The sequence below is a fragment of the Cimex lectularius genome, unplaced genomic scaffold (genome assembly GCF_000648675.2).
Source record: "Cimex lectularius strain Harlan isolate CLEC.00 unplaced genomic scaffold, Clec_2.1 scaffold17, whole genome shotgun sequence".
In the NCBI taxonomy this organism is placed as follows: Eukaryota; Metazoa; Arthropoda; class Insecta; order Hemiptera; family Cimicidae; genus Cimex; species Cimex lectularius.
In genome coordinates this window covers 1,724,817-1,749,892 of record NW_019392640.1, presented here as the reverse complement: position 1 = coordinate 1,749,892, position 25,076 = coordinate 1,724,817, and the positions used below count along the sequence as shown (strand labels likewise).

General features: G+C 37.6%; 1 protein-coding gene across 2 annotated transcripts; it reads left to right on the top strand.

Annotated features, from left to right (window-relative positions):
* Positions 1 to 5: 5 nt before the first annotated feature.
* LOC106672161 lies at positions 6 to 24,899 on the top strand. Of its 2 annotated transcripts, none has more exons than XR_002910632.1 (4): positions 6 to 83; positions 20,989 to 21,087; positions 23,284 to 23,361; positions 23,441 to 24,899. XR_002910632.1 is itself a non-coding variant. In XM_014403357.2 (4 exons), exons 1-4 carry the CDS (start codon positions 9,759 to 9,761, stop codon positions 23,449 to 23,451), a joined length of 465 nt encoding a protein of 154 aa, XP_014258843.1. In that variant the 5' UTR covers positions 9,744 to 9,758; the 3' UTR covers positions 23,452 to 24,899. The 2 variants fall into 2 exon arrangements, 1 of the variants encoding a protein (XP_014258843.1); XM_014403357.2 differs by lacking the exon at positions 6 to 83 and adding an exon at positions 9,744 to 10,033 and having other exon boundaries at positions 20,987 to 21,087.
* The last annotated feature ends 177 nt before the right edge of the window (positions 24,900 to 25,076 follow it).

Here is a 25,076-nt window from a genome sequence, read left to right as displayed (position 1 = left end):
GACCTGCTCTCGAAATCACAATTCGTCCTCCTCCGAATAGAAAAATCAAAAATAGTTTTTCTTCTTTTCGATTTTCGCAACAGGTAAACGAATTTATACTGATCGAAATGTTCAAATTAAAAATCATCATCTATGCTACCGACCTTTCCTCCCCACTCAAACTTTTTTTATAAACTGCTCTTTTTAATAATTAAACAACCATTTCCGGAATTCACCTAGAAATTTACCGCTGCAGAAGAAACATTGCAGAAACACAGCGAGACGAGAAATCTCACCAAATCCTCATCATCGTTTTCTCTGGTGTCCAGTCTATAAAACAATCCTCCAAATCTGCAGGTTGGAGATACTGATCATTCTAGTCTGCCAATCCTCGATGCTGTGATCTGTCAAACTTTTTTTTTTGCTTTTCGCCATCTTCAGTGCTTGTAAGAAAATATACTACAAGTATTATATAAAAAAATAAAAAAACATGGAAATTACAAACATAATTTATTCAACCCTTTCAGGATAACTGTGAAATTCCATTAGAGTAAAAATTGCATTTTGCTTGAATGATCAAAAGAGCGACGAGAACAGAAACCACTAATTCTTCATCCTCACTTTGACCGATTTCCTAGACTATAAAACAATGCTTCAAAACTGTAGGTTGGACATCCCTGATCATAATAGTCTGCCAATCCTTTCTGTTTTGATCTGTCAAACTTTTTTTTTTTGCTTTTCGCCATCTTCAGTGCTTGTAAGAAAATATACTACAAGTATTATATACAAAAACGTCAATTTTTCATGAAATTTTGTCTTGAAATAATTTATTCAACTCTTTCCAGAATTCGTAAATAACTGTGAAATCCCACTAAAGAGTAAAAATTGCATTTTGCTTAAAATGGGCAAAAGAGCGGCAAGAACAGAAATCTCACCAAATCCTCATCGTCACTTTCTCTGGTGTCCAGTCTATAAAACAATGCTCCCAATCTGCAGCTTGGTCAATCCTGATCTTTCCGTTTTGATCTGCCAGACGTTTTTCGGCTTTTTGACATCTTCAGTGGTAGGTTGGTGACCAAGAAGTAATACAAATTGCCGCTGAAGAAGGCGAAAAGCGTCTGGCCGACGAAAACAACTGTACTAGATGGATCGGAAAGAAATGAATATAAGACAATTAAACAAGAAATTAAAAAAAAAAAATTGAAACAGACGATGAAAATTTATGGAGTTGAAATATTAATTTAATCAACCCTTTCCAGAATTTCGGATATCGGTGATAGCCACCACTGGCATTATGTGAAAACTGACAAACAGCAACATCAGAAATCTCATAAAATCCTCATCCTCATTTCGTCCTAAATCTAGGCTGTAGTAAACGCAACAAATCATGTTTGGTCATTCCTGATCATTAGGGCTGTGAAATATATGCATTTGCATATTTTTTCTGGTTAACTAAAACATACAGTTTTAACAAACTGTANATTTTCATTTTTAAATTGCAATTTTTACCAAATATGTTTACATATATATGTGCATATTTGTCTGTTTTTATCGCATATAAATCACAGCCCTACTGATCATTCTCGTTTAGCAATCCTTGCTGGTTTGATATTTCAAATGTGTTTCACCTTTTTGCTATCTTCAGTTGAGGGGTTTGTTAGAAAAAATACTACAACATGCCACTGAAGTAGGCGAAAAGCGTCTGACCGAAGAAAACAACGAACCTAGGTGAAGCAGGATGCAATTAATGTACGACAATTAAAAACGAAACATAAACGACAAAATTTGAAACATAAAAGAAACCAAAAAAAATTAAAAACATAACTGAAACAGAAATAATGAAAATTCAAAATATGCAATGAAAACCATGGAAACTACACACTTGAAATATAAACAATGAAATAATGGTTTAATCAACCTTTCCCTGAACTTATCATAACTGTGAAATCCGCCCATGAAAAAAAAAATGACAAAACGTGGAAACAAACCAAAACTACGAGACCAAGATCTCACAAAATCCTCATCTTCACTTAGTCCCAAGTGTCCAGTTTCCAGACTGTAAAACAATGCTTCACGTCTGTAAGCTTGGACATTCCTGACCGTTCTGGTCTTCCAATCCTCGCCGTTTTGATCTGTCAGACTTTTTTGCCATCTTCAGTGGTCGGTTTGTTAGAGGAAATCCTACGAGCTGCCACTGAAGAAGTCGAAAAGCATCTCACCTACAAAAACAACGAAACTAGGTTGACCAGGATGCAATTAATGTACGGAAATTAAACACGGAACATAAACGACAAAATTTGAAACATGAAAGTAAAAAAAATTAAAATTCAGGAAACTGAAACAAAACCAACGATACCAGTCTGACTGGGAATTCTATTCCTTCTAGGCTAAATTTGCTAAACTTTTCGAAGGAACTTGTCTTTACTTGGAAAAAGTTAGATAATATCGTAATCGGACGTTTTGTAATAATTAGTTAAGCATTTATAGTAACACTGATATACAAGGATCGGTTTTAAATTGATAGGAACCAATAAATCTTTCAAAACTGTTCTTTCTTCTACGTTACTTGACTTTTCCTCAGGTGGAATTGAACTTTTTTACCTAAGAAAATAGAAAATACGGTTGTTTTTGAGTTCAATTTATATAATTTTGTATTTTGGGAGATCTTCAGGTCTCGTAGTTTTGGTTTGTTTCCACGTTTTGTCATTTTTTTCTTCAGTGGCGGACTTCTCAGTTATGATAAGTTCAGGGAAAGGTTGATTAAACTATTATTTCATTGTTTATATTTCAAGTGTGTAGTTTCCATGGTTTTCATTGTATATTTTGAATTTTCATTATTTCTGTTATGTTTTTAATTTTCTTCGTTTCTGTTATGTTTTTAATTTTCTTCGGTTTCCTTTACGTTTCAAATTTTGTCGTTTAAGCTTTGTGTTTAATTATCATACTTAAATTTCACCCTGATCCACCTAGTTTCTTTGTTTTCATCGGTCACACGTTTTTCCTCTTCTTCAGAGGCAACTCTTAAAATTTCTTCTTCACAAGTCCACCATTGAAGAAGGCAAAAAGCCGAAAAACCTCTCACATATCAAAACAGCGAGGATTGACCGACTAGAATGATCAGGAATGACAATGCTACAGATTTGGAACATCGTTTGCAATCTGAATACCGACTTATTTTATAACCCAATAATTTTGTCCGATGCCAGTAAATTTGACTATATTCTTTCTAATAGTCCAAATAGGTTTATTTATGGTACTAGTATGATTGTTAGATCCAAGGTAGCTTTTGTGCCTAATTTGTCGTTTCCTCATTCCCTCGATATCAGAATGCCCTGCAATTACAATTGGAAAAATGAAAGAAAAACAACGAAAATTTGAAACATGGAAGAAAAACTAAGAACATTTTAAATATAACTGTGTTTTTAAAAACACGTTTTCACTCTAATAAATACGTTCAGACGTTATTAACGACTCGCCATCGACGACTGGGCGAAGCCTTGTTACTTGCGCCGCCGATTACCTAACATTCCAACCGGATTATTATCAGGGCGGCTTATCTCAATCCTCGAAGATCCGCAGATAAAATTGAGCAAAACGTTGAATAGGAAATAAATGCGTAGGCCGGCCGCTGAAGACACGGACCGAATTACAGATAAAGGAGTGGGTGGGCAATTATCTTTAAGGAGGACATCGGCACTTTTCTTAGCCATCCGTTTAACTCTGAAAATTCACGGGTGAACTTTTTAAATTAAAAAAAAGAAAAGAAAATGGATCTGTCAAAGGAGTCACGGTGAGAATTATTTGATGAATATCTTCGAATCCGAGTAGGATAGCTTCTCCGTTCCCCTACCGGGTCTTTTCTCCTTTCATAAATAACCCCTTTTCTAATTGATTTTCCACTTCGTACTTACACTTTCACTTTGACTCGTTTGAAGATACCTTTTCTTATATAAATTATTTTATGCCTTGTGTCATTAATTTACAACTGAATTGAATTCTTTATTGGTGTTTTTCTATTAATACACTTTGTTCTGTTAATTTGGGTGTCCGATGCGCTTGCAGTTAAGGACGAAATAAATAATAAACTGAGCAAAATTCCTTTATGATCTGATGACTAGACCATAAATATCGTATGACAACCATGTTCAGAGTCGACCAACCAAAAGGTACATCACCTATCAATAAAACATCTCACAAAACTATCCCCTTTCTCTATTCCTACCCCTCTTTCCTTTTCTTCTCTGATTTCCATCATGACCTGGAAAATGAAACAAACACAGGCAACAGGAGTGATCTCCAGTAGTGAGTTTGTGTCTGTAGACATGGATGTATTACTTCTTACAATTAAGAGACAAAGGTCTTGTCCAACAAACCATCCCTTAACAATGCTATGGAGCTAGTAAAAGGCCTGCAGTTAGATATTGACCCATAGGAACAAGAGCGCAATAGTCCTATTTTGATGGACGCTGTGCAAAAAGTTCTACATCCAGCTCATACAAACTACGTCTTGTTTGGCTAGAACCAAAATAACATCGAAAGATCATGTCAACGATGAAGGTAGCCAACTCCTTGGAAACGCAAATGCCTCTGGGAATCACCCAAGTTTTTTTTTTTTGTATTCTTATTTTTCCCCCGGATAATCTTCGGTTTATCAACTAAAATCCCTCGCACTGTAAACCTCAACGCAACTAGTCTTCTTATACCACCCTCTCATACTCCATGAGAATCATCCAAGTTTGCAAACCCACATTCCTTCAGATGTTGGAGGACGGGGTCTTGGTTTTCTATCCGCCAGGTGCTCAGGTGCTATCTTATATCTCCCATGCCATTTGAAAACTAGAGCAAGAGCTTTACTGTGCTGGATTGAGTTGATAAACTGGGTTGATTCTAATGGCATTTGGAACCTTCATCGCTGACATGATCTTTCGTCACTCATTTTGGCCCTGAGTTGACTATAGAGGTTAGGAGTAAGAAACTGAAGTAACTAGACTTATTACCATACCATCCTCTCCTATGTCATTAAAATCAATCCTGTTCATCTCCAACTCGGACGTTAAAAATCTTGCACTAGTAGTCTTTCTCCAGCTCGAGCTGTTAGACCACTTATACCAGGGGTGCTCAAACGGTCGATCGCGATCGACCAGTCGATCGCGAGTGCTTTTTGAGTAGATCTCGAGAAGAAAAAAATTTTTAATAAGTAGGTAGGTAACTAAACTACAAAAATGTATTACGTAATAAAATAACACTGCTTGCGGCAAAAGGTGGCTTTATCAAAGGAACGCGCGGCACTTGTCAAAGAAAAGCAGCGTTGTTTCTAGACTAGTAGACAGTACAGTCTAGTCTAGAAACAACGAGAGACAGTACAGTCTATTTTCGGGGAAAATATAGCATCATTTATGAGTTATCCTTTTTCATGTAAAAACATTGAGGAATTAGCTACTGAAATAGCAAGTCAGTTTAATATGAACTCATGTTCTGTTGAAAATGAGTTGGTGCAGATTATATCAGATATACATCTCAAAGCTACAGCATCTGATACACATTTCTGGTGTTTTATATCTGAAGATAAATATCCGAATGTAAGGCAAATCGCCCTTCAACTGACGGCATTTTTTGGGTCAACTTACTTGTGCGAGTCTGCATTTTCTGAAATGAAGATAATTAAGTCAAAATATCGCAATCGACTAACTGACGATCATATGTCATCATGCTTGCGATTAGCACTCAGTGGTTACGTACCATCTTATGAAAAGTATGCTGAGGACATGCAGTGCCACGCTTCAACATCCAAAGCCACTCCTTAGTTAAGTTTAACACCATATGTAACTCTTTTGTTTTGTAACAACCAATAAACTCGCAATTTTGAATAACTATGAGTTTTTTCATTGATATTGTAGAGAAGAACCTAACTAAACCTAACCCAAACCTTGACTAAAAACCTATATTGTGCAGAAAGCTAATATCTATATATGCTACGGTACACCCTGCCTAGGTAGGTAGGGTGTATCGTGTATGTACGACAACCCTGCATCACACACACTTGCAGCCTTTCAGATTCGGTTGTAAGTAGTCTAAAAATATTGAGGTAGATCGCCAGCAGTTCAAGTTTGAGCACCCCTGACTTATACCAATCTCTCATATGTCATTAGAAACAACCAAGTTTTTTCAATCTGAATTTCTTCCGTTGATAGAATCCTGTTTTGTGTTTTCATCTCCAGCTGGAGTGACTAGATTTTTTTTCATATCACCCTCGCTTATGGCATTTGAATAAACAAAGTTTATGTAAATCGCATGTAAATCATCTCGATCTGGTTTTCCACCTTCAGCTGGAGCTACTAGACTTCTTATCATACCACCCTTCCATATGCCATTGAAATTAACCATATTTTTCAACAGAAATTCTTATCGCTCTAATAACATCGATTATCCATCTCTAGCTGGAGCTACCAGGCCTCTTCAAACTCTACATCCAGTGATTTAAAATATAAAGCTTTACTGAATGTGCGTTGTTTGTTATGACTGCATGCACCTACCTTCAGAGACACAGCTCATGTTTTATCTAGTCATTACAATGTTCTAGTTTGTAATTTGTATACCGAGACTGTAAAGATTACGTCCGCATACCATACGGTTTACACTCGCGGGTTTCGGTGTCGTTTGGGTCACTTACTGCGTTCTCAGTGCTAGTCTACGTGATCATGTAGCCTCACTAGTTTATTATCCTGAAGCTGAGCTGAAGACGGCAAAATGCCGAACGCGTCTGTCAACAGCGATAATAGGATAAGCCATAATTACCGGAAACGAATAAACTACAAACATTTTGTAGTTCAACCATCGTATATACCTATTTTTAGTTTTCATAGCTTTTTCCTCATTTTAAGTTGAGAATTTATGTCTATGCCTCGCCCTGCTTATATTTGTGACAAACGACTGAAGCTAGAGGAATGCTGAAACGCGTCTGATCGGTTGGAAAACGGTACAAAGTTCAGCCAGGGTCATCGCAGTGCAATTAGGAATCAAGGATAAAACTTTTTACTAATCGAAAATATACAAAATACAACTCGTTTGTGGAATGTTGCAAATAGTAATAAAATGTCAACAGAAGAGGTTGTGGAATGGAAAACATTTGCCGTGTCTGTTGTTGAGATTGATAGTGCGCATCCTAAAATCCCAATGCTTGCCTACATGTTGAACACGAAAAAGAGGTTCAAAATCATTGGACAAGATCTCAGTTAAATTTCTCGAATCTACCTGCAAATTTTAGGTTTAAAATAAGCGCATCGCCATAACTGGTATCTTCCATTAGTGGTAATTCCATATCTCAATCCTCCATTTCTTTCCTTTGTTCTGGCTATCCTTGGCTGATAAGTAAAATAGATAAATTGGCAGCGTCACCACTTGGGAAACACCGAGGTACTGCTGAAACAAAGTTCCTCAGAGTAAGTTTGCGTAACAACATATTGCTCTGAAATACATATTGATTACAGTCTACAGTCAATACGGGCAATAGTTAGGACTTTCGTGCTTCGTACGTATTGCGCAATACTACACATCCCAATGCTCCCTGCTTTGATCAGAAGTCGATTTACGACCACTCAGTCCTGACAACCCGGACATTTCGGCCCACTTTCAACCAGTAACCACCTTATATTTGCACCAGTTTATTTATGTATTTATATTTTTTCAGACGATCACGTTTTTTTTACAACTATTAACAATATTGGTAACAGGTCATTGCGCCATAATGGAGACTGAAAAAAAATTAATTGATTGCTGTCAGTTACACCGAGAATAAGGGAGTGAGGCTACTCCACTTTGTAAATAGGAGGCGTTTAGGCGAAAGGTCGTGGACCCCCGGGATGTCAAAGGTTACTTCTCCAACGCCGTGTAAATATTTGAACGCCCCATTTGGCAGGATCTGTTAATGTTAATAATGCTCTTTGACTTGATAAAAACGTCGCACACATCGGCCGACTAGCAATTTAACATGCTTTCTCGTCGTGGAACAAAGGGTGAAATACTTAGAGAGGTCGTGGAACTTCGCATATGTACTTGACAAAACGCTTTCTTAAACCGGGCTTATATTATTGCCGTTTGAAACGATTTTATTTATGTGCACTCTTTATATGACCTCGATGACGTAACGACTCATGCCATTGTACGTTGTTTTTGAAAAACTCGTCCTAATCTTTACAAATTTTGCAAAAAAAAATGAAGTAGTAAGTAATAACTGGATAAAACACATATGAACTGTGCCTCTGAAGTCATAATAAACGATGTACAATACAACTGAATATAGTAAGTCAAAACTTTACGTGATGCTGCGTTTGAAGAGTCTGGTCACTCCAGCTGGAGATGAAAAACCAAGATTACTGGAGGTGCTGAGAATGGGTTGAAAAACCTATTCGATTCCCAATAGGAAATGAGAGGGTGTTATGATAAGAAGACAAGTAGCTCTAGGTTGAGTTTGAAAACTAGAGCAAGGAATTGTATATCTTCATTGTTGAACTGATCTTTCGTCAGCCATTTTGGCTGTAGCTTAGGTCTTAGGACTGTGTGAATTGGCTATAGTGGATAGGAGTAAGAAGCTAGAGTAACTACACTTCTTAAGACACCATCCTCTCTTATGCTATTAAAAACAATCCAGTTTATCAACTCAAACTCCTAGTTCTTTCTTTCTCTAGTTTGCCATTTCCAACTATTAGACTTGTTATGATACCACCCTTTCATATGCCAATGCAATCATCCAAGTTTATCAACTTAAACTCCTCGATCGTTAATCTTATGGTGTTACTGACAGCAATCAATTAATTTGCTGGTTTTCCATATACATCTGGAGCTACTAGACCACTTATCACACCACACTCTCTTATGCCATTGCAATCATCCAGGTTTATCAACTCAAACTTCTCGAATGTTAATCATCTGGCTCTGGTTTTCCAGCTGGAGATAGTAGATTTCTTTCACATTCCATTGAAATTAATCATGTATATCAACCCAAATTGTCAATATCAAAGCTATGGAGGGCAATAAATCGTATAAAGCTGAAAAGCACAATAGTTATATTTTGATGGACGCAATGCAAAAGTGACCTAAAAGCCAAACTAACGTTACTTAGAACATAACGAATAAAATCCAATAAATCCTGCCATAAGATCTCAGACGAATGTCAAAGCTTCCTGCGTCAATAACCTCTCTATCCAGAACGACCTTAACTTCTTTCTGTCAAAGATGTGACCCATTCCAGCTTCTAAGTTATCAACCATATTCCTCAAGGCTTACATACATTTTTACACCCCGAGAACCCTCCAGATCGCCTTAACCTCAAGTATCAAGGTCTAATCGCCTCTTAATCTCTCGTCATTGGCTGGTTTCTCATAACACGGCATAAGCTGGGTGCTGTGGCGAGTATTGGGATAGTGTTGTGACGGGAAGTATTTTGAAAAAATTTGTAGGCCTCCGATGCAATGTAAGGAGTTTTTCATGAATGTTCTTAGATTCCTGCACAGGTTTGGGCATCTGTTATCGATGTCCTGTTGCGAGTACGAGTTATTAGTCACGAACGTGTCATGTTACGGTGTTGTGTCCCGACCCACCTTAAAGGTGAACACGTTATGCCGATATTTGTAAGTGGCCGTCGGTTGTTCCCAGTCGACCTTTTCTCAATCTTGCGATAAGGCAATTTACTTTGAACGAAAAGTGGAGTCGATGTCACCTCTCAAAGAAGTCTCGACACCGGGCCGTAACCCGTTCTTTTATGTCTTTAAGTGGGCGAATTAATGAGAAGCGGCGACGGGAAATTCCTTGAAAGGGAGGAAAATGACAGTTTGGAGAAAGGCCCGTGGGCGGTGGGGAAACGGGAGGAGGAGGTCGTGCGCCGCGGCCGCGGATCGATCCATGCGAGCATCGGCCGAGCTCTGCCTCAGTCCGTGACCAGACGCCGACCTATTTCTTTCGTGCCAGTATTTCAGCAACCATCAACATTTACTGTTGGCTCAGCTCCTCCGCCAACACGGCGAGGCCTTCCTATGTCATGCCGGGCGGAGCAAAAAAAGGTACTGCAACTGTCATTCAGCTTCCAAAACCCATCACGGCATCCTCTTTCCCAATCCTTTTTGTCAACAATAGAGAATAATGACAAAACCCAATGATTTTCACTCGTTTAAATCTTATTTTTAAAAGCTGTTTTTATCAATCTACGCGAGGTTTTGATATTCACCATTTTATAAACTCGATAGCATAGCAAAACCAGCACAAAGGAAAAACATTAGAGCAATGTTCAGCAAAAAATCCCTGTTTCAGTAAATAACAATGTCTTGAAAAACGACTTGATATAAATAATATATGAACACGAGGAGGAACATGAATAGCTCCGCCATTTGTAAGCCAAAACAAATGCGTACTAGAACCAACGTTGTTTGTTTCCTTCAAGCCCTACCAGAGCAAAATGGTGAATCGAGAACCAATTTTTATCCTTATTTATAATCATACTGTTACAGTTCAAAAAAACGACACATGTCTATCAACCGCAACCTAAAGTTATCAAATGACAAATTCGATTTGTACAGAAGACAGAGCCCCCTTTACGGAGGGGCGTAATAGCTCCTACAAATTTTAGTTTTCTAATCCATAGTTTTGAGACAAACCTCGGGGATTGAAAAAACGAACGTTTGATAAACAAATGAAAACTGTGAAATGTTTGATTCGGACTGGAGAGGGTAGAGGGTTGACCTAGATAGTAGCAGAACCTGGGCCATCCTCGCCCCGGGTGAAATGCCCTTCGGCAAAATCAGGAGAAATTGTAAACAATTTGTAATACGTAGTGTAACACAGGAATAAGGATCCATCAAAAGTCATACTTTCGATAGTCAATATTTTTGTTCTCAGTTCTATTGTCAATTACGTGACTGGAGATACCGTTCAGGGTTCCATTCCGGATGTTCTTTAACAATTTGAACAGAAGATGTACCAAATTGTCCTTTTATGATACATTTGTACTTCCAGATTTCCTTGCATAATTAACAAGTAATGGATTTAAATTATTCAAAACACACGCATGGCGGCGTCGGTAGTATTTTGCAATTGGGCGAAACTCCGCGCACTCGCAAATTTGTTTTAAGCTTTTCCGAGGAAAAAGTTCGTCTATTTTCTCGGTCTCCGCGGTATATAATTTGAAATCGAGAAGCAAAGAAAAAAACATGCAAAACGACCTGCTTTGAATGAACAAAAATGACGAGGAGCACTTCGAATGGTGACCTGACCATGACCTACCTTATCTGTTTAACCATAAAAATAAATATATTCACTCTCCTTTTCATTTCTTATTGCCTCATCTCTCATTCATAAAATCTACTCGATCACTTCGGTAGAAGCGGATGTGTTAAAATTCTCTTCGACGATTTATCTTTGTCGAGATTGTACACAACTTGTTTTAATTTTAGAACAGCGATCAGAGATGAAATCTAAGAGCAAGATCATCCCGGTTTGTTCTATTATAAACGATAGCACTTCTTCACAATATTCGTTTTAGATTATGCGGGTCTGTTGTATGTTTGCTGCTGTGCGTTCTGTTGCCTCGCCCTGCTTATAACCCTGACCACGTTTTGTAAACCAAGGAACAGTTTTCTAGCATGTTATATAGCATTAACCCGTAGGGAAGGTTTTTTTACTTGTGATGCGTTTCTTGTCCCTTTTATTCCTTCGTGAAAGGTGTGGTGGGTCAGGGTATAAGCAGGGTGAGGCGCCAATACAACACTGTTGAAGATAGCGAACATCCAAAAACAGAAAACAGGTATTTTATAATTCAACCCGTTGTAGTTTTCAACTGGTTTCATAATTTGGTACTTTCAGCATTTGGCCATTTTGATTGGTCGCGTTGTGTTCAAGCCTCGACCTGCTTGTATCCTAGACCATCATAGAGTTAGTTTCTTTTCATCAAAATTTTTGTCTAAAACACTTTTCTAGTATTTTTTTATAACATTAACTCCAATATTTGACAACGCTTCATGTCTTTATTTCATAGCTTGGTAGTTCGGCATTTCGCCACTTTGGTTGACCAGTTTTTCAGCCTCGACCTATTTTATTACAACTAGAAGTATCGAGGCAGTGATGACATTTTACGATTAAACAGTTAAATTATGAGATTACTACTTGAGGTTTGCGGAGTGATGATCCTGTTAGATCAAATTTCAGATGTTCCTGGTTCGCCTAGTCTCGCTGTGTGTGTTAGACGCTTTTAAGCATTTATCTATACCTAGTGGTTTGGTCTGTGTGTTTGTAAGTCGTTTTCGTTTTGAGAAAAATAAAAGGGTGTCAGTATTAGGTATGTGTTGTGCCTTGTCATTTCTATTAATTATATGTTCTGCTTCGATCTGCTCATAACCCTGACCGCGTTTTGTAAGCCAAGTAGAGTTTTTTCTTCAAAATCATTGCTTGAAAATTATTATGTAGTACTTATGTACAACACCTGTTGTGAGGTTCTTTCCGATCATCCTGGACCTCCTAGTATCGCTCGATTTGATCAATCACATGCGTTTCTACTTCTTGCCATTTTCATTTGTGGTTTTGTGTTCTTGCCTCGACCTGCTTATAACCTGACCACGTTTTGTAAGTCAACTAGTGTTCTTTCATGAAAATTTTTGCTTGGATGCTTATCTTTTCATTGTAGTTGGATCGTTTCCGGTAACCATATCCGACTAGTCTCGCTGTTTTGCATTGAGAGACGTTTTTAAGCATTTCTCTGGTTAGTATTTCGGTATTGTCTTTTTTAGTTGCTTTCTTTCGTTTTCGCTTTGGGAAAAGTGAAATGTCAATTCTGGTTAGGTGTTGTTCCATCGAACTGCTTATAACCCTGACCACCTTTTTGTAGGATAAAAACAAAGTTGTATGCCCACTACGTGTCGAGATTGTGAAAATATTCTAAAATGATCAACTTTTATGTGATATCTTCCTGAGGTCTGCGGGGTGCTGAACCTGTAGTTAGATCGTTTCAGATAATACTGGTCCGTCTATTCTTGAGGGTTGACGGTTTTGCCAGTTTTAGTAGTGGGTTTTTACTTTGTCCCATGTTTTAAAGCAAAGTAATGTACTTCCATCCAAATCTTTGCTTCAAAACCAGTTCCTAGTGTATTTTCTTTGTTGTTGAACCGTTACCGATTATTCTGGTCCGCTTTTCCTCGCGTTTTTGGTATGACAAATGTGTGTCAAATGGTTCGGCATTTAATCATTTCTAGTCTGTAGTTGACTACTTGTTACGCGTTTTCCTTTCACTTAGAGAAAAATATCGGTGATACCTGAGTTATTTCGGTGTTTAATGATTTAGGTCTGGGTTTTTGTAGTTTGTACCTGAATCTTTTATGCAGTTTGTTTTAATTCAATTTTAGTTTATCCCGTTTGATCACAAACCCACTAACTGGAAAAACTGCATTACAGTGACACAAAACCATGGTTTATCAGTCAATACTTATATCCTTGTATTCATGGTTTTCAAACATAAACATATTGACAATTGTTGAAAATTGTGTAACCAATTCATTTATCAGATATGAGCTCTGGTTCTGTCACTTATTGCACTTTATAACGTAAAAAATGTAAGATTTGCTCTAGAATCAAAACCCACCACCTTACCTGCTGATTTCGATCAACATGGAACGGTTTCTCAGTGAATGAAAGCATATCTTAGGAATATCTGGGAAAGTATATATTATCGAATATTTTTAACCACTTCCTTCGATTTCCATAGTTCTAGCCAATGCGATAACGACCTAGTAGGGCCGTGACGGCGTTTGAAATATTTAAAATAGGGCACTTATTTGCAAGGGCCTCATAAATATTGGCCGGATGTCCTTTGATGACCGCCTGTCGTCCTTTTGAGCAGAACGCGAATTCGTGACGTAACCTCGTTTTGCTAACATCTATTTATAGCACATTCGTGCTTTCAAGATAAAGTTTAAAGGGCGAATGAACGAATAAACTTCACCAAGAAGTTGCCAGGGAACGAAAAACAACTTGATCATTTGTTGGCGTTATAACAAGTATCGAGGGGGTTATTTTTAGTTGCATTCCAGAACGTCGATTTGCACGAAGCAGAAGTGAATTTTTCATGACATGCAAATATGAACGTCTCGTCGCTGATATATAAAAAAATATGACTATTCGGTCATTAGTCATCATGGATGACACACCGTGAATTGCATAAAAATGGACGTGTTTTCCAAGTTCACTGTACCCGTAGAAAGTGTTTACGTTCATTCTTAAAATTCGGAAGAAGTCTTTTCCGGTGTGGTTTAACAGTGGCTTGGCTTGGGTGGTGCGGGTGGTGGCAACGCTTGGGACGGTTTCGCCCACACATCACGCCCCAGCGTCACCAAATTTTCGATGAAGGCCCAATTTTAACAGCTTCCGGTTAAAAGACGTCGAACTGTAGGTTTTCGGGCAATTCTGTTCTATAAAGTTCGACTAACGATTTTCTTAAACCCAAAAGGACAAAACTCAGTGTCATTGCTGGACATGTTGAACATTGCCGACTCAATAGGCATGTGAAGATATTCGTGACCGAAGAATTAATTCCTTTGTCAATTTTGAAAAAAGGGGAAGAAACCGTAGTGCATTTTGTGAAGACGTTACAAGGAGAATTTTTTTTTTATTAGACGTTGACAAAAAGCCTGAATATTATGAGGTATGAGGTATAGCGAATTAACTAAGCCATCTAGATATCTTCATCCTAGAAGAAGATACATCGTTTGCACCAACTTCCAAGCAACTAGAGCTTAAAACTTATGAAGCGATATTGGACAGGGCCATGACTCCTAGGCATAACTTTACGATGTATGGTACCAGACTTTATTATAAAAACACCGTGAGTGACAGAAGAAAGCCTATGTTATATCGAGTAGAGAAGGAAACCCCTGTGCATATTGTCAAAGCATGTGAGCTGTTGGATCTAGGCTTTGGATGCTAACAAAAAGTTAAAAGAATATGAGCTATTCCTAGAAATGTTGCTAAGCCTACCTAGGTCGCTTTACTAATAGGTTAAAAGAAACCCAATCCAATAAAAAAAAACCCGTAGAGTCCCAATCAAGGCAAAAGCCTAGAGCTAGATAAGCTATAAATCAGATCTTGAGGATAGCCATCTATCCTTAGTCTTAGTCTTATCTTAGTCACCTCTGCCATAAATCTAACCTTATCAAATTAATGCTGTAAGTTCATATATGCTAGTGTATGTTGTAGGTGAGACTTTTGTCCCCAAGGGATGGTGGATCTGTTCTCTAGATTTTTAGGTAGTCAGTAGCGTCAGTTTATTTCTGTAATTGAAGTTCTATGTGAAGGTTCCAAGAGTAGACAAGGAGGGCTTTTGTTATTTTGTTGCCAGAGGCAGCTCAACGCTTTCGGCAGGAAAATTATAGCAGACTAGTACGAGAGTTCTTACCCATTATTAAAGTACCCTTCGGCCAGATAGTGTATGTAGTGTAGGAGTACTTAATGAAACTACAATTTTATTTATTGGTTGCGGTGTGCTCAATACAGCAAAACGGAGGAGCCACTATCAAGGCTTTGGAGGTAACCAAATGACTGAAGAGATATTGAGCTGAACTGGGGTCCACGCTATGTACAATGTATTCAGCTTTTTGCCATGATGCTAGGGGGTACTCATTCACTGTGCTAATTTTGTTAAATGTGTTAAACTAGTGAGGTTTTGGGGGCTATTTCAGTACTAACGACAGGAAACTCTCAGGACCAGGCTTAAGAATAACAATCAACTAGTCTTTCTTCCAATTGACCAGATGAAAAAATTCATCAGTTGGCTAGGTTTGAACAAAATTATCGACTCTCATTCACTATTCTTGTTTTGTTTCTTTATGATAAAACTGTATGTAATATTCTAATTTTTTGTTGCGATCAATACATTTTAATTAAGTCGGAGTCTTAATGTTGCTGGTTTAATTTGTCTTCTTGTTAAACAGTCGGCGAACTAGTCGAAAAGAGTCACGTTTGAGGATTTTCCCCCGGAAAGTAAGCAAGGGGTGAAAAGTAGGTTAAAAGGTCATGTGGCCCTGGATGAAACAAAATACACCACCTTGTTTACCGGTCTAACAGTGCAAAAACTCCGAACGCTTTCAGTCTCTTATTTACCTCCTGTTAAAATTTTAACACAGTGTTATTTATGTTAGTCTTCAAAATCCAGTTTTTCAGCAAATGGACGACAGGAATGACGGCAGTTCTCTGTGCAGATAGGAACGGACGTACTATCCCATTTGCCTTTGAAAAGGACGAAGAAATTTTCTTCGTCGAACAGTGATAATAGCTGGACTGGTCGGTCAAATATTAACACAGTAAAAAAATGCAATTTGGTTGAATGGTACGATCGTCAGGCCTGACACAATAGACAAAACCGATGGTACAGACCAAGATGATTGAACAAACCACCTTGATCCAGCTCGCAGACTCCAATCAATAAATTAAATTTCAGTTTAATTAATCATATCATACTCTTTACAAATTATCTTAGTCTAAAATCCTGTCTGGTCGATGGGTGCTTTAAGTATGGGCGTCACCAAAACGTTAAGAATCGCTATTACCGTTCTGTCGAAAGCGTCGACTAAATCCCTCGGGCTTAGACCAAAGTTCTCCTTGTCCACTCACCTCGAAATCTTAACACAGGTACAGAACTGGACCGACTCTACCGACTACTTAAAAATTTCGCAGATCCGCTATCCCTTGATAAAATTAGGTTACGTTTATAGCTCACTATCTAGCTTCAGGTTTTTTATTAGCATTGATAGAAGCTCAACTTCTATTTGTTGGATTGAGCATGTCCTTCTTGAAAGTCGAAGCCTTCAAAGTAACATATAATGTGTTCTTCGGTTCCTTGACAGAACTAAGTAGCCGTTCGAGATGGTAGGCTACTAGGAAGGAACTTGTAATCAACAACTCTTTGTATTCAATCTGGAATGAAGATTGCTAGAGATGGTAGGTGTAGTTACGCCGATAGTGACTCCTCAGTTGACAGGAATGTGGATGCAGGATGCAGAAGGTGGAATCCTTCTCCTGGTTATGTATTGAGATTGCCTTTTCTTCTTAACAAAATTTACATTGGCTATACTACCACTCAAAACTTAGTCACAATATTTCTTCCTGTTGAGTCGGAACTGTCCAGCCAGCCAACATGTTCGTAATCCTAAGCTTTTCCAACATTTTGCAGCAGTCTGTAAGTTAAGGCTTTTCCTGATGAAGGCATTGTACCATAATAACTTCAAGTGCCTAGTAGTTTTGGTCATGCCTAATATCGCATCCTTGAGACGTTCTAGTTGCTTGAAAGTTCCTTATAGGAACCTATCTCTCTCTGAACCTATGTGCAACTGATCTACGTTGTTCTCGCATGGAGATATATGGTAGGTTTAATTACATCTCCAGTTATAGTTAGTTTCAAACAGGCTTTTTTGGGGATCCAAAGCCTTGAGAGTCCTAGTTCGCTGGATGGATCTTTCTCTTTTTATGACTTCACAATATGTTTTTCTGCTTAGTAGAGCGTAAACAAAGGAGCCTACACGTTTTCAAATACCTGTTGATTGGACAATGTCCAGTTCACAGACCTTAAATGTGAGTTTTGTCAAGCTAGAAGACGTACTTTTAAACAGCCGAGTCGCTTGTAAACCTACAGTCTGACGTCCGGTAGCTGTTAAAAGTGGGTCATCATGGAAAATTTTGTGACGCCACGCTCGAGGGCGGGCGCGGCATCGAAGGATCATCGCTGACGTATCCGAGGAATAAGAATGTGGGCGAAATTCTCCCACACCATCCTTGCTACGCTTATTTATTTAGAAATCGTGAGATGCGGTCTGGTGTGATGTAGGTTTCAGAAAAACATTTTCTTTATCGTGCCAACGTTTCGAACTTTATTGAGATCATCTTCGGGGCTCAAAGTGCACTCTCAACACGACACGCAAGAATGGCACAATTACACAGAAGACAAACACTTTGAGCCCTGAAGATGATCTCAACAAAGATCGAAACGTTGGCACGATAAAGAAAATGATTTTCTGAAACCTACATCACACCAGACCGCATCTCACGATTTCTAAATAAATAACGGTCACTAATCACCACACACTTGGTACCCTTGTTTTTCCTTCCTTCACATATCCAAAGAGCCATCTTCCAAATCCCTGGAGCAACTTCGACCTGTTTTTCCATCCTTTCGACGTATCCAAAGAACCATCTTCCGAATCCCTGGAACAACTTCATCTTGTTTTTCCATCCTTTCGACACATCGAAAGAGTCATCTTCCCAATCACAAAATGTGCATATTTCGAACTTTTCAATTTTTTTATATTCTTCAAACGCTTCTTTGGTATTAATTATGTGCTATTTAACTCACTAAAGGATTATTACAATTTCATTTTTAAGATCGTACAAAGCCGAAGGTTAGCTTCAAGATTAAATACTGTTTGTGACATGTCCATAATTCCTTCGCCTTGTAAAGGTCAGATCAAGAGTGTTTTCAGTTGTTCGATCAATTGGCATCAAGTCAGAAAGCCAAGTTTCAGTCATTCCGAGCTTACAAATTGAACGGTTCTACTTTCTCAGACAATCATCCACGACCAAGTCATTTCTCTCAAGATTGTTGTGATAATTCTTCAAAGGAATATTTTCCAGTTGGAAAGCCCGAATCGGGAAATCAACTTTCAATTTTTAACAGAAGTGACATTTCCGAAAAGCAAATAGTTTTAATTAGAACAAGTTATTCTTTACATTTTATGTTGTGAGATTTTCTAGAGGCCTTCGGGGTAAAGACGTTGTAGTTTGGACGTTTTCGATCTTTTTTATCTTTGGTCTTTCAGACTAGTTTCGCCCATGGCGACTTTTTTTGGGTCGGATATGAGTTTATTGGTCATATTTACTCTCAATTTGAGAATGATGAAGGAGTGTGTCTGTGGTGGGTAATTGTTAGTGCCTCGACCTGCTTATAACCCTGTCGACATATTGTATTAAACTTTTTTGGTCGTATGTGACCTTCCTGGTCCACCTATCTTCACCGTTTTGGTCTTTTTACTGGTTTCGTCCATTACGACATGACTATGGGTTGGGTCTGAGTGTTTGTTGGTCATATTTACTCTCAATTTGAGAAAGATGAAGGCGTGTGCCAGTTATGGGTATGTGTTGGTGTCTTGGCCTGCTTATACCCTGACCAAGTTTTGTAGAACAATCAAAAATAGAAGTTTTATACTTGTAAATGTATCAAGGCAGTAAAGTCAGCTTACAATTAAAAAGTTAAATAATTTCATTTCTCCTCGACGCTGCGGACAGACGAGCTTGCATTTTGGTCGTTTTTTTATATTCCGGGTTAGCTGTTTTTGGACTTCACACAGTTCGTAAGCCAAGAAAAGATCATCGAAATCATTGCTTGAAAATCTGTTTCTAGAATATTTTCATTGTTTTTGGATCGTTTCAGATCATCCTGGGCCGCCTAGTCTCGCTGTTTTTGGTCTGTCGGATACTTTTAAGCATTTCGCAATGTCTAGTATTTCGGCCTGTTTATTTTTTATTGTCTTCCTTTTAGTTTGGATAAATATTAAGGGGATGAGTCGATTGTGGTATGATGTGCCTAGACCTACTTATATCCTGGCCACGTTTTGTATTAATCTTTTTAATAAACATCTACTTAAAAGGACAAAAACAAATTAATGCAAAATTCATATCAATTAAATGTGTTGAGGTGGTGAAAATGCAGGTAATGAGGAATTGAGGATGTAATTTGGTCGCGTGAGATCATCCTGGTCCGCTTGGCCTCGCTGTTTTGTTCTTTCAGACAGGTTTTAACATTTCTCCACGTCTTATGGTAGCGGTCTGTGTGTTTTGGTGGCTCGACTTGCTTATGGCCCTTAACTCGTTGGTTAGAGCAAAGCGAAGTTGTATGCCTACAAAATGTTTCGAGGCTATGATAACATTTTACAATTAAAAGGTTAAATCATACCATTTCTCCTTGGTGATGAGCCTGTAGTTTGGTGGTTTTTCTATCTCCCGGGTCCGCCTAGTCGCGCTGTTTTTGGTCTTTCAGACACTTTTATCTTTTCGCCATTTCTAGTAATTGGGTGTGTGTGTTTTTTAGTTATTTACTTTTTATTTTGGTGCAAAATTAAGGGGTGTCAGTTGATGGTGTATGCTAGTGCCTCGAACAGCTGATAACCCTGAACGCGTTACCTAGAACAAACAAATATAAAACTTTTATGCCTAGAAATTGTATCAAGGACAATTTCAGTTAAATTTTGGATGTCTTCTTGAAGTCAGCGGGGTGATGAGCATGTATTTTGGTCGTTTCTATCTTCCGCCCAGTCTCGCTGTTTTTGGTCTGTCGGATGGTTTTAACTTTTTCGCCATTTTTAGTAATTGGTTTTTACTTTTCTATCTGTCGGATGCTTTTAACTTTTCCCAATTTCTAGTTGTTGGGTCTGTGTGTTTTTTAAGTTGTTTTCATGTTTAAGAAAAATGAAGGGTTAATCAGTTTCTTAGGATTGGGTTTGACGGATTTTCGTGGTTTGATGCTGGATGTTTTACCAGTTCGTTAGAATTTGTTTAACAAAAGGTAAACGGCTAGAAGGTGACCTGGATGAACATACAGGACCATCACCCAGCAGACTTCGAGAAGAACCTGAACAAATCCCAGTTCAGCATTCCTCGTCTTTCATTTCGACACGAAATTGACATTCGATGATTTTCTGTTATTCATTACACGGGACAAGAAGTAACGTTTACTTAGCCGGAGTTAAAATTCTTTTTTCCTCCCCGACGCCGTAAGCGGCCCAGATCGATAATTCAGCCTTAGCATCTCGTTAACCCGATTCGAAGGCCGCCCCTTGTTTAGCGAAAGCTCTCGTTTAATTTGAAACATGAGAAAGTTAAGCGGAGCCGAGGTGGAACGAGACGGCACACATTCGGCCCATACGGGCTCGCTTCGAAGTTTCAAATTTTGCCATGTCGACTAATTTTTTTCCTTTCTGTCTTTTGTTACAGCTGTATTTCCGACTCTGGCCCTGCATGACCATAGTCACACGCACGACCACAGCCACAATCATGTGGAAAGGCCTAAAAAGCTAGCTCACCAACCAAAAAGTAAGTAGGTTTTTTAAAATGTTTTTGTTAATATGAAATGCACGCATATGTAGAAATCCGAGCAATTCATACCATGAAATTTTCATATAATATCATAGTTGCAATACCAATAAAACATAAATACAGAAAAGCCTGACCACTGGAAACAATTTTGTACAAGTATTTTTGACAAAAGTGAGAAATTTCTGCATGTTCTATGGTTGAAAAAGGTCCAAAATAGTTCTCAAAGCTTGTTGTACAGAGTTGAATTCAATTATTTACACGTGTAATCATAAGATTTATGAGGGACAACAAGGAAGCTGATAAATTGACAAAGGAAAGTTCAAACAAGACACCTATCGGCCCTGAACTCATTTGCGGCATACAAACTCCCCAAAAATGCAGATCCATTAGGCATTGGATTAAAATAAGTCCTCAATTCAATGGGAAAGTATTCCACGACAGAGGCAGGTGAAAAGTTCGTCAAAGGACCATGGCAGACTCTTAAACCTAAGGTGATGGTAGGCTGCTGACTGGCGTCCGGACACCGCAGACTTGGGAGGCATATAGTCTAGGAGCAGCATAAACGAGCAGATATTGTCAAAAAGAAGAAAAAACAGCGGAACATATCCTCTGTTGGTGGATGGTCTATGAAGGCTGAAATCCTTCTCCTGTGTAAAGAATGAAAGGATCCTTAAGAAAGCTTCGGCCGGTTAAATGCTTAAAGCTTGACGAAAAGCCAAACACAACGCTGAAGATTGCACAATAAACCAATTTTAGTCGCGATGCCTAAAATCTAAGCTTAAACTGATTTACAGATTGCGATATCCTCATGACAATTTGATTGGCAAAACAACCTCAACTCCCACTAAGAAAATTTCTACGGAAAGAAGAAGAAACAGCGGAACATATCTTCTGTTGGTGGATGGTCTATGAAGGCTGAAATCCATCTCCTGTGTAAAGAATGAAAGGATCCTTAAGAAATCTTTGGCTCCTGGTTAAATGCTTTATGGTTGACGAAAAGCCATCCACAACGCTGAAGATTGCACGATAGACCAATATTGGTCGCGGCCCCTCAAGCCTAAGCCTAAACCGATTTACAGATCACGACATCCTCATAACAATTTGATTGGCAAAACAGGCTCAACTCCCCCTAAGAAAATTTCTACGGCCACGATTGGGAATATATATTTTTTTAAATGGATTTCGCGAATTTGGCTAGAAGGTAGCATGGAATCGCGTTGGGAAGGTGCAACCGTTGAAGGACGGGGATGCAAATTAAATTAGGGGAGAATTGAAAGCGGAGGCGGCTGTCCTACGCCCACGTTGACAAAGTTCAATGACTGGGGGCGGGAAAACCCCTACTTTTCCCTCTCACTTATTCTCTATCTACCTATCTTTATCTCTCACTCTTTCTTTCTTTCCCCCTATCTCTTTTTTTTAGTCTCACTTTCTTTCTCTTTTTCTTTCTCCCTCTCTCTTTTTATTTCAGCCTCTCACTCTCGTTTTCTTTCATACTCCTTCCTCACATATTCAACTCTCTCTCTCTCTCTCTCTCTCTCTCTCTCTCTCTCCCTCTCTCTCCCTCCCTCCCTCCCTCCCTCCCTACCACCCCTCACTCTCTCTCTCCCTCTCCCNCTCACTCTCTCTCTCTCTCTCTCCCTCCTTAATTCTGTTTTATTTCACATATTCACTCTGTCTTTCGTTTTCTTTCTGCCTTATTCTTTTTGTCTCTCTCTCAGTCACCCACCTCACTCTCTCTCTTTCTCTCCCTCCCTCATTCTCTCTCTTTCTCCTTGATACAAGCATACTGCCTTGCAGTACTTGAGAAAACGGAGAGCATTATTCGGAGTACTCTGAGCCTTGCCAAAAAAAATGTCGTGCTTTATTATTAATATAAATAATCCACAACGGTTTGTTGCTTTTTTCTAGAAAAAATGTTCAGGAAAAAATGTTTGGGTATTTGGTTTAATGAAATGATAATAAATAAAGTGATTAGCTGTTTATTCATTTTGAACAATTGAGAATGAGAGAATCAATTAAAAATATACACTGACTTCATTTTCATATTTAAACAGGAAAATTTGTACTTACATTTATACACTTAAAATAACATCATTTGGAAAGAGAACTTTGTCAAATAATTATGTAATTCTCATTGAGTCATTTTATAAATAAGACGTCTGCATTACATAATGGTCCTTTTTTGAATTTCAGGCAAGTCGGAAAGTAAGGACAGCCCAGAAAAGGAAAAGACGGAAGCCCATGCAAAGCAAAAGCACAAAAACAAATCGGGTGCGTAACGTTTCAACGTCTTAAATAAGGCATATTTGCTATAAAAAAAAAGCATTTATTAATTTTTCTTTTTTTTCAGATAACAAGTAGAAATGAAGCGCAGCAATGTCTTAACTGTGGGATATATCAAAGGGTGGGAACCAAAAGAGTGATAGATCCATTAGTCTCAATATAAATTAAAACAGAATTTTTTTAAAATAAATAAAGCCAAATAATTGTTATTTTTAAAATACATGATTCTGTATGAAAATCATCGCCCATTTGTATATAAAACAATTTTAATAATTTCATTGTTAAAATAATAGTGACTAAATTATGATTGTAAATATTCCAATGGTTACAATATTTTATATAATTAAAATTCTATAAATTACGATGTATGTCCATTACAGCATACTGTGAAGTTATTTTATTCTAGAGTTGAAGTATCGATCCTTTAAAATATTTATATAGGTATTAATCCCAAAATTAAATAAGAGTTTTTACTGTTTTTCTAGTCATATCGAGAACATATATTTTAATTAACTTAGAAATACAATTTACCTAATTTAAAAAAAAAAAACAAAAAAAAAACAAGGGGGCATGCATAAATTGAACATAGTTTATATGTGTGTCACATGATGTAAGGTGTTTGGAATTTTTGAAATCCAATAAATCATATTTAATTATGTTAAACTACATAATATTGTCATTGAATTAATTCAAATTATTTTCTATACGTCAATGTGATAGCAAAGCTTTACCTTGAGCGTAGAATTTAGATTTTATATCAGATGAACTTTATTGTGACACCAATATTAAAACGAAAGTTCTACCATAAAAACGTTTATTGTTAAGATAAGAGAGCACGTCTGGATGATTGCCTTTATGTGTAAAATGCTCAATAATTCAATTACGAAAAAAACATCATCAAGTCAGTCCAGGGATAACCCATTTATTCACAATTTCCTTCCTTAAAAAGAAAAATAAACTAGGTTTCAATTGGTGCTATATCAGTAACTGCCAGGAAAACCAAGTTTCCTTTTGACAGACATTCTAGCGTGAATAACAAGGGATTAATATACTTTACATTTCCAGTCAACCCGTTAACAACACTGAAATCAAAGATCTTGAAAGTGACATATCTAAGAAGAGAATGTTTAAAATTTCAAAAGACTAGTATGAATGACAGTATGAGTGTCTCAATATTTGAAGAAAAAAAAAAAAATTAAAAATCGATGTTCTCAAATAACATAGTTTAAGGTTTTATTATAATTTACTAAAATTTAAACTTCCATGCTGCCGTTCAAAATATTTTGTCCGTATCATTCATTCCTAGTGGATCTTAAGAAATTATGTGTAATATGTAAATTGTTTAACATAAAAAATTAAACATTCCTATACTTTCCCGCTTCTTGTAACTCACTTAGTTCAATAGTGCTAATTAGTGTTTTGATTTAATGTTTTAAATGTAAATGTTTCACTTAATTTTAATTGTAGCAAATTAACACCCAATCCAACTACATAATGGAGTACAAATAAAGGCAATTTGTATTAATTATTATTTTATTATTAATTCTTCCTATTCATAAATTACACCTCTTGTTTGTTAATCACAAAAAAGTTTATTTAGGCTCATCCCTGCAAACAGCTTTAATATTTTTCAAACATTTGAATTACATATTCGTATGGAAATTGTAATTTTTCTAAATGAAAGGATGAAGCGATTGTGAGAT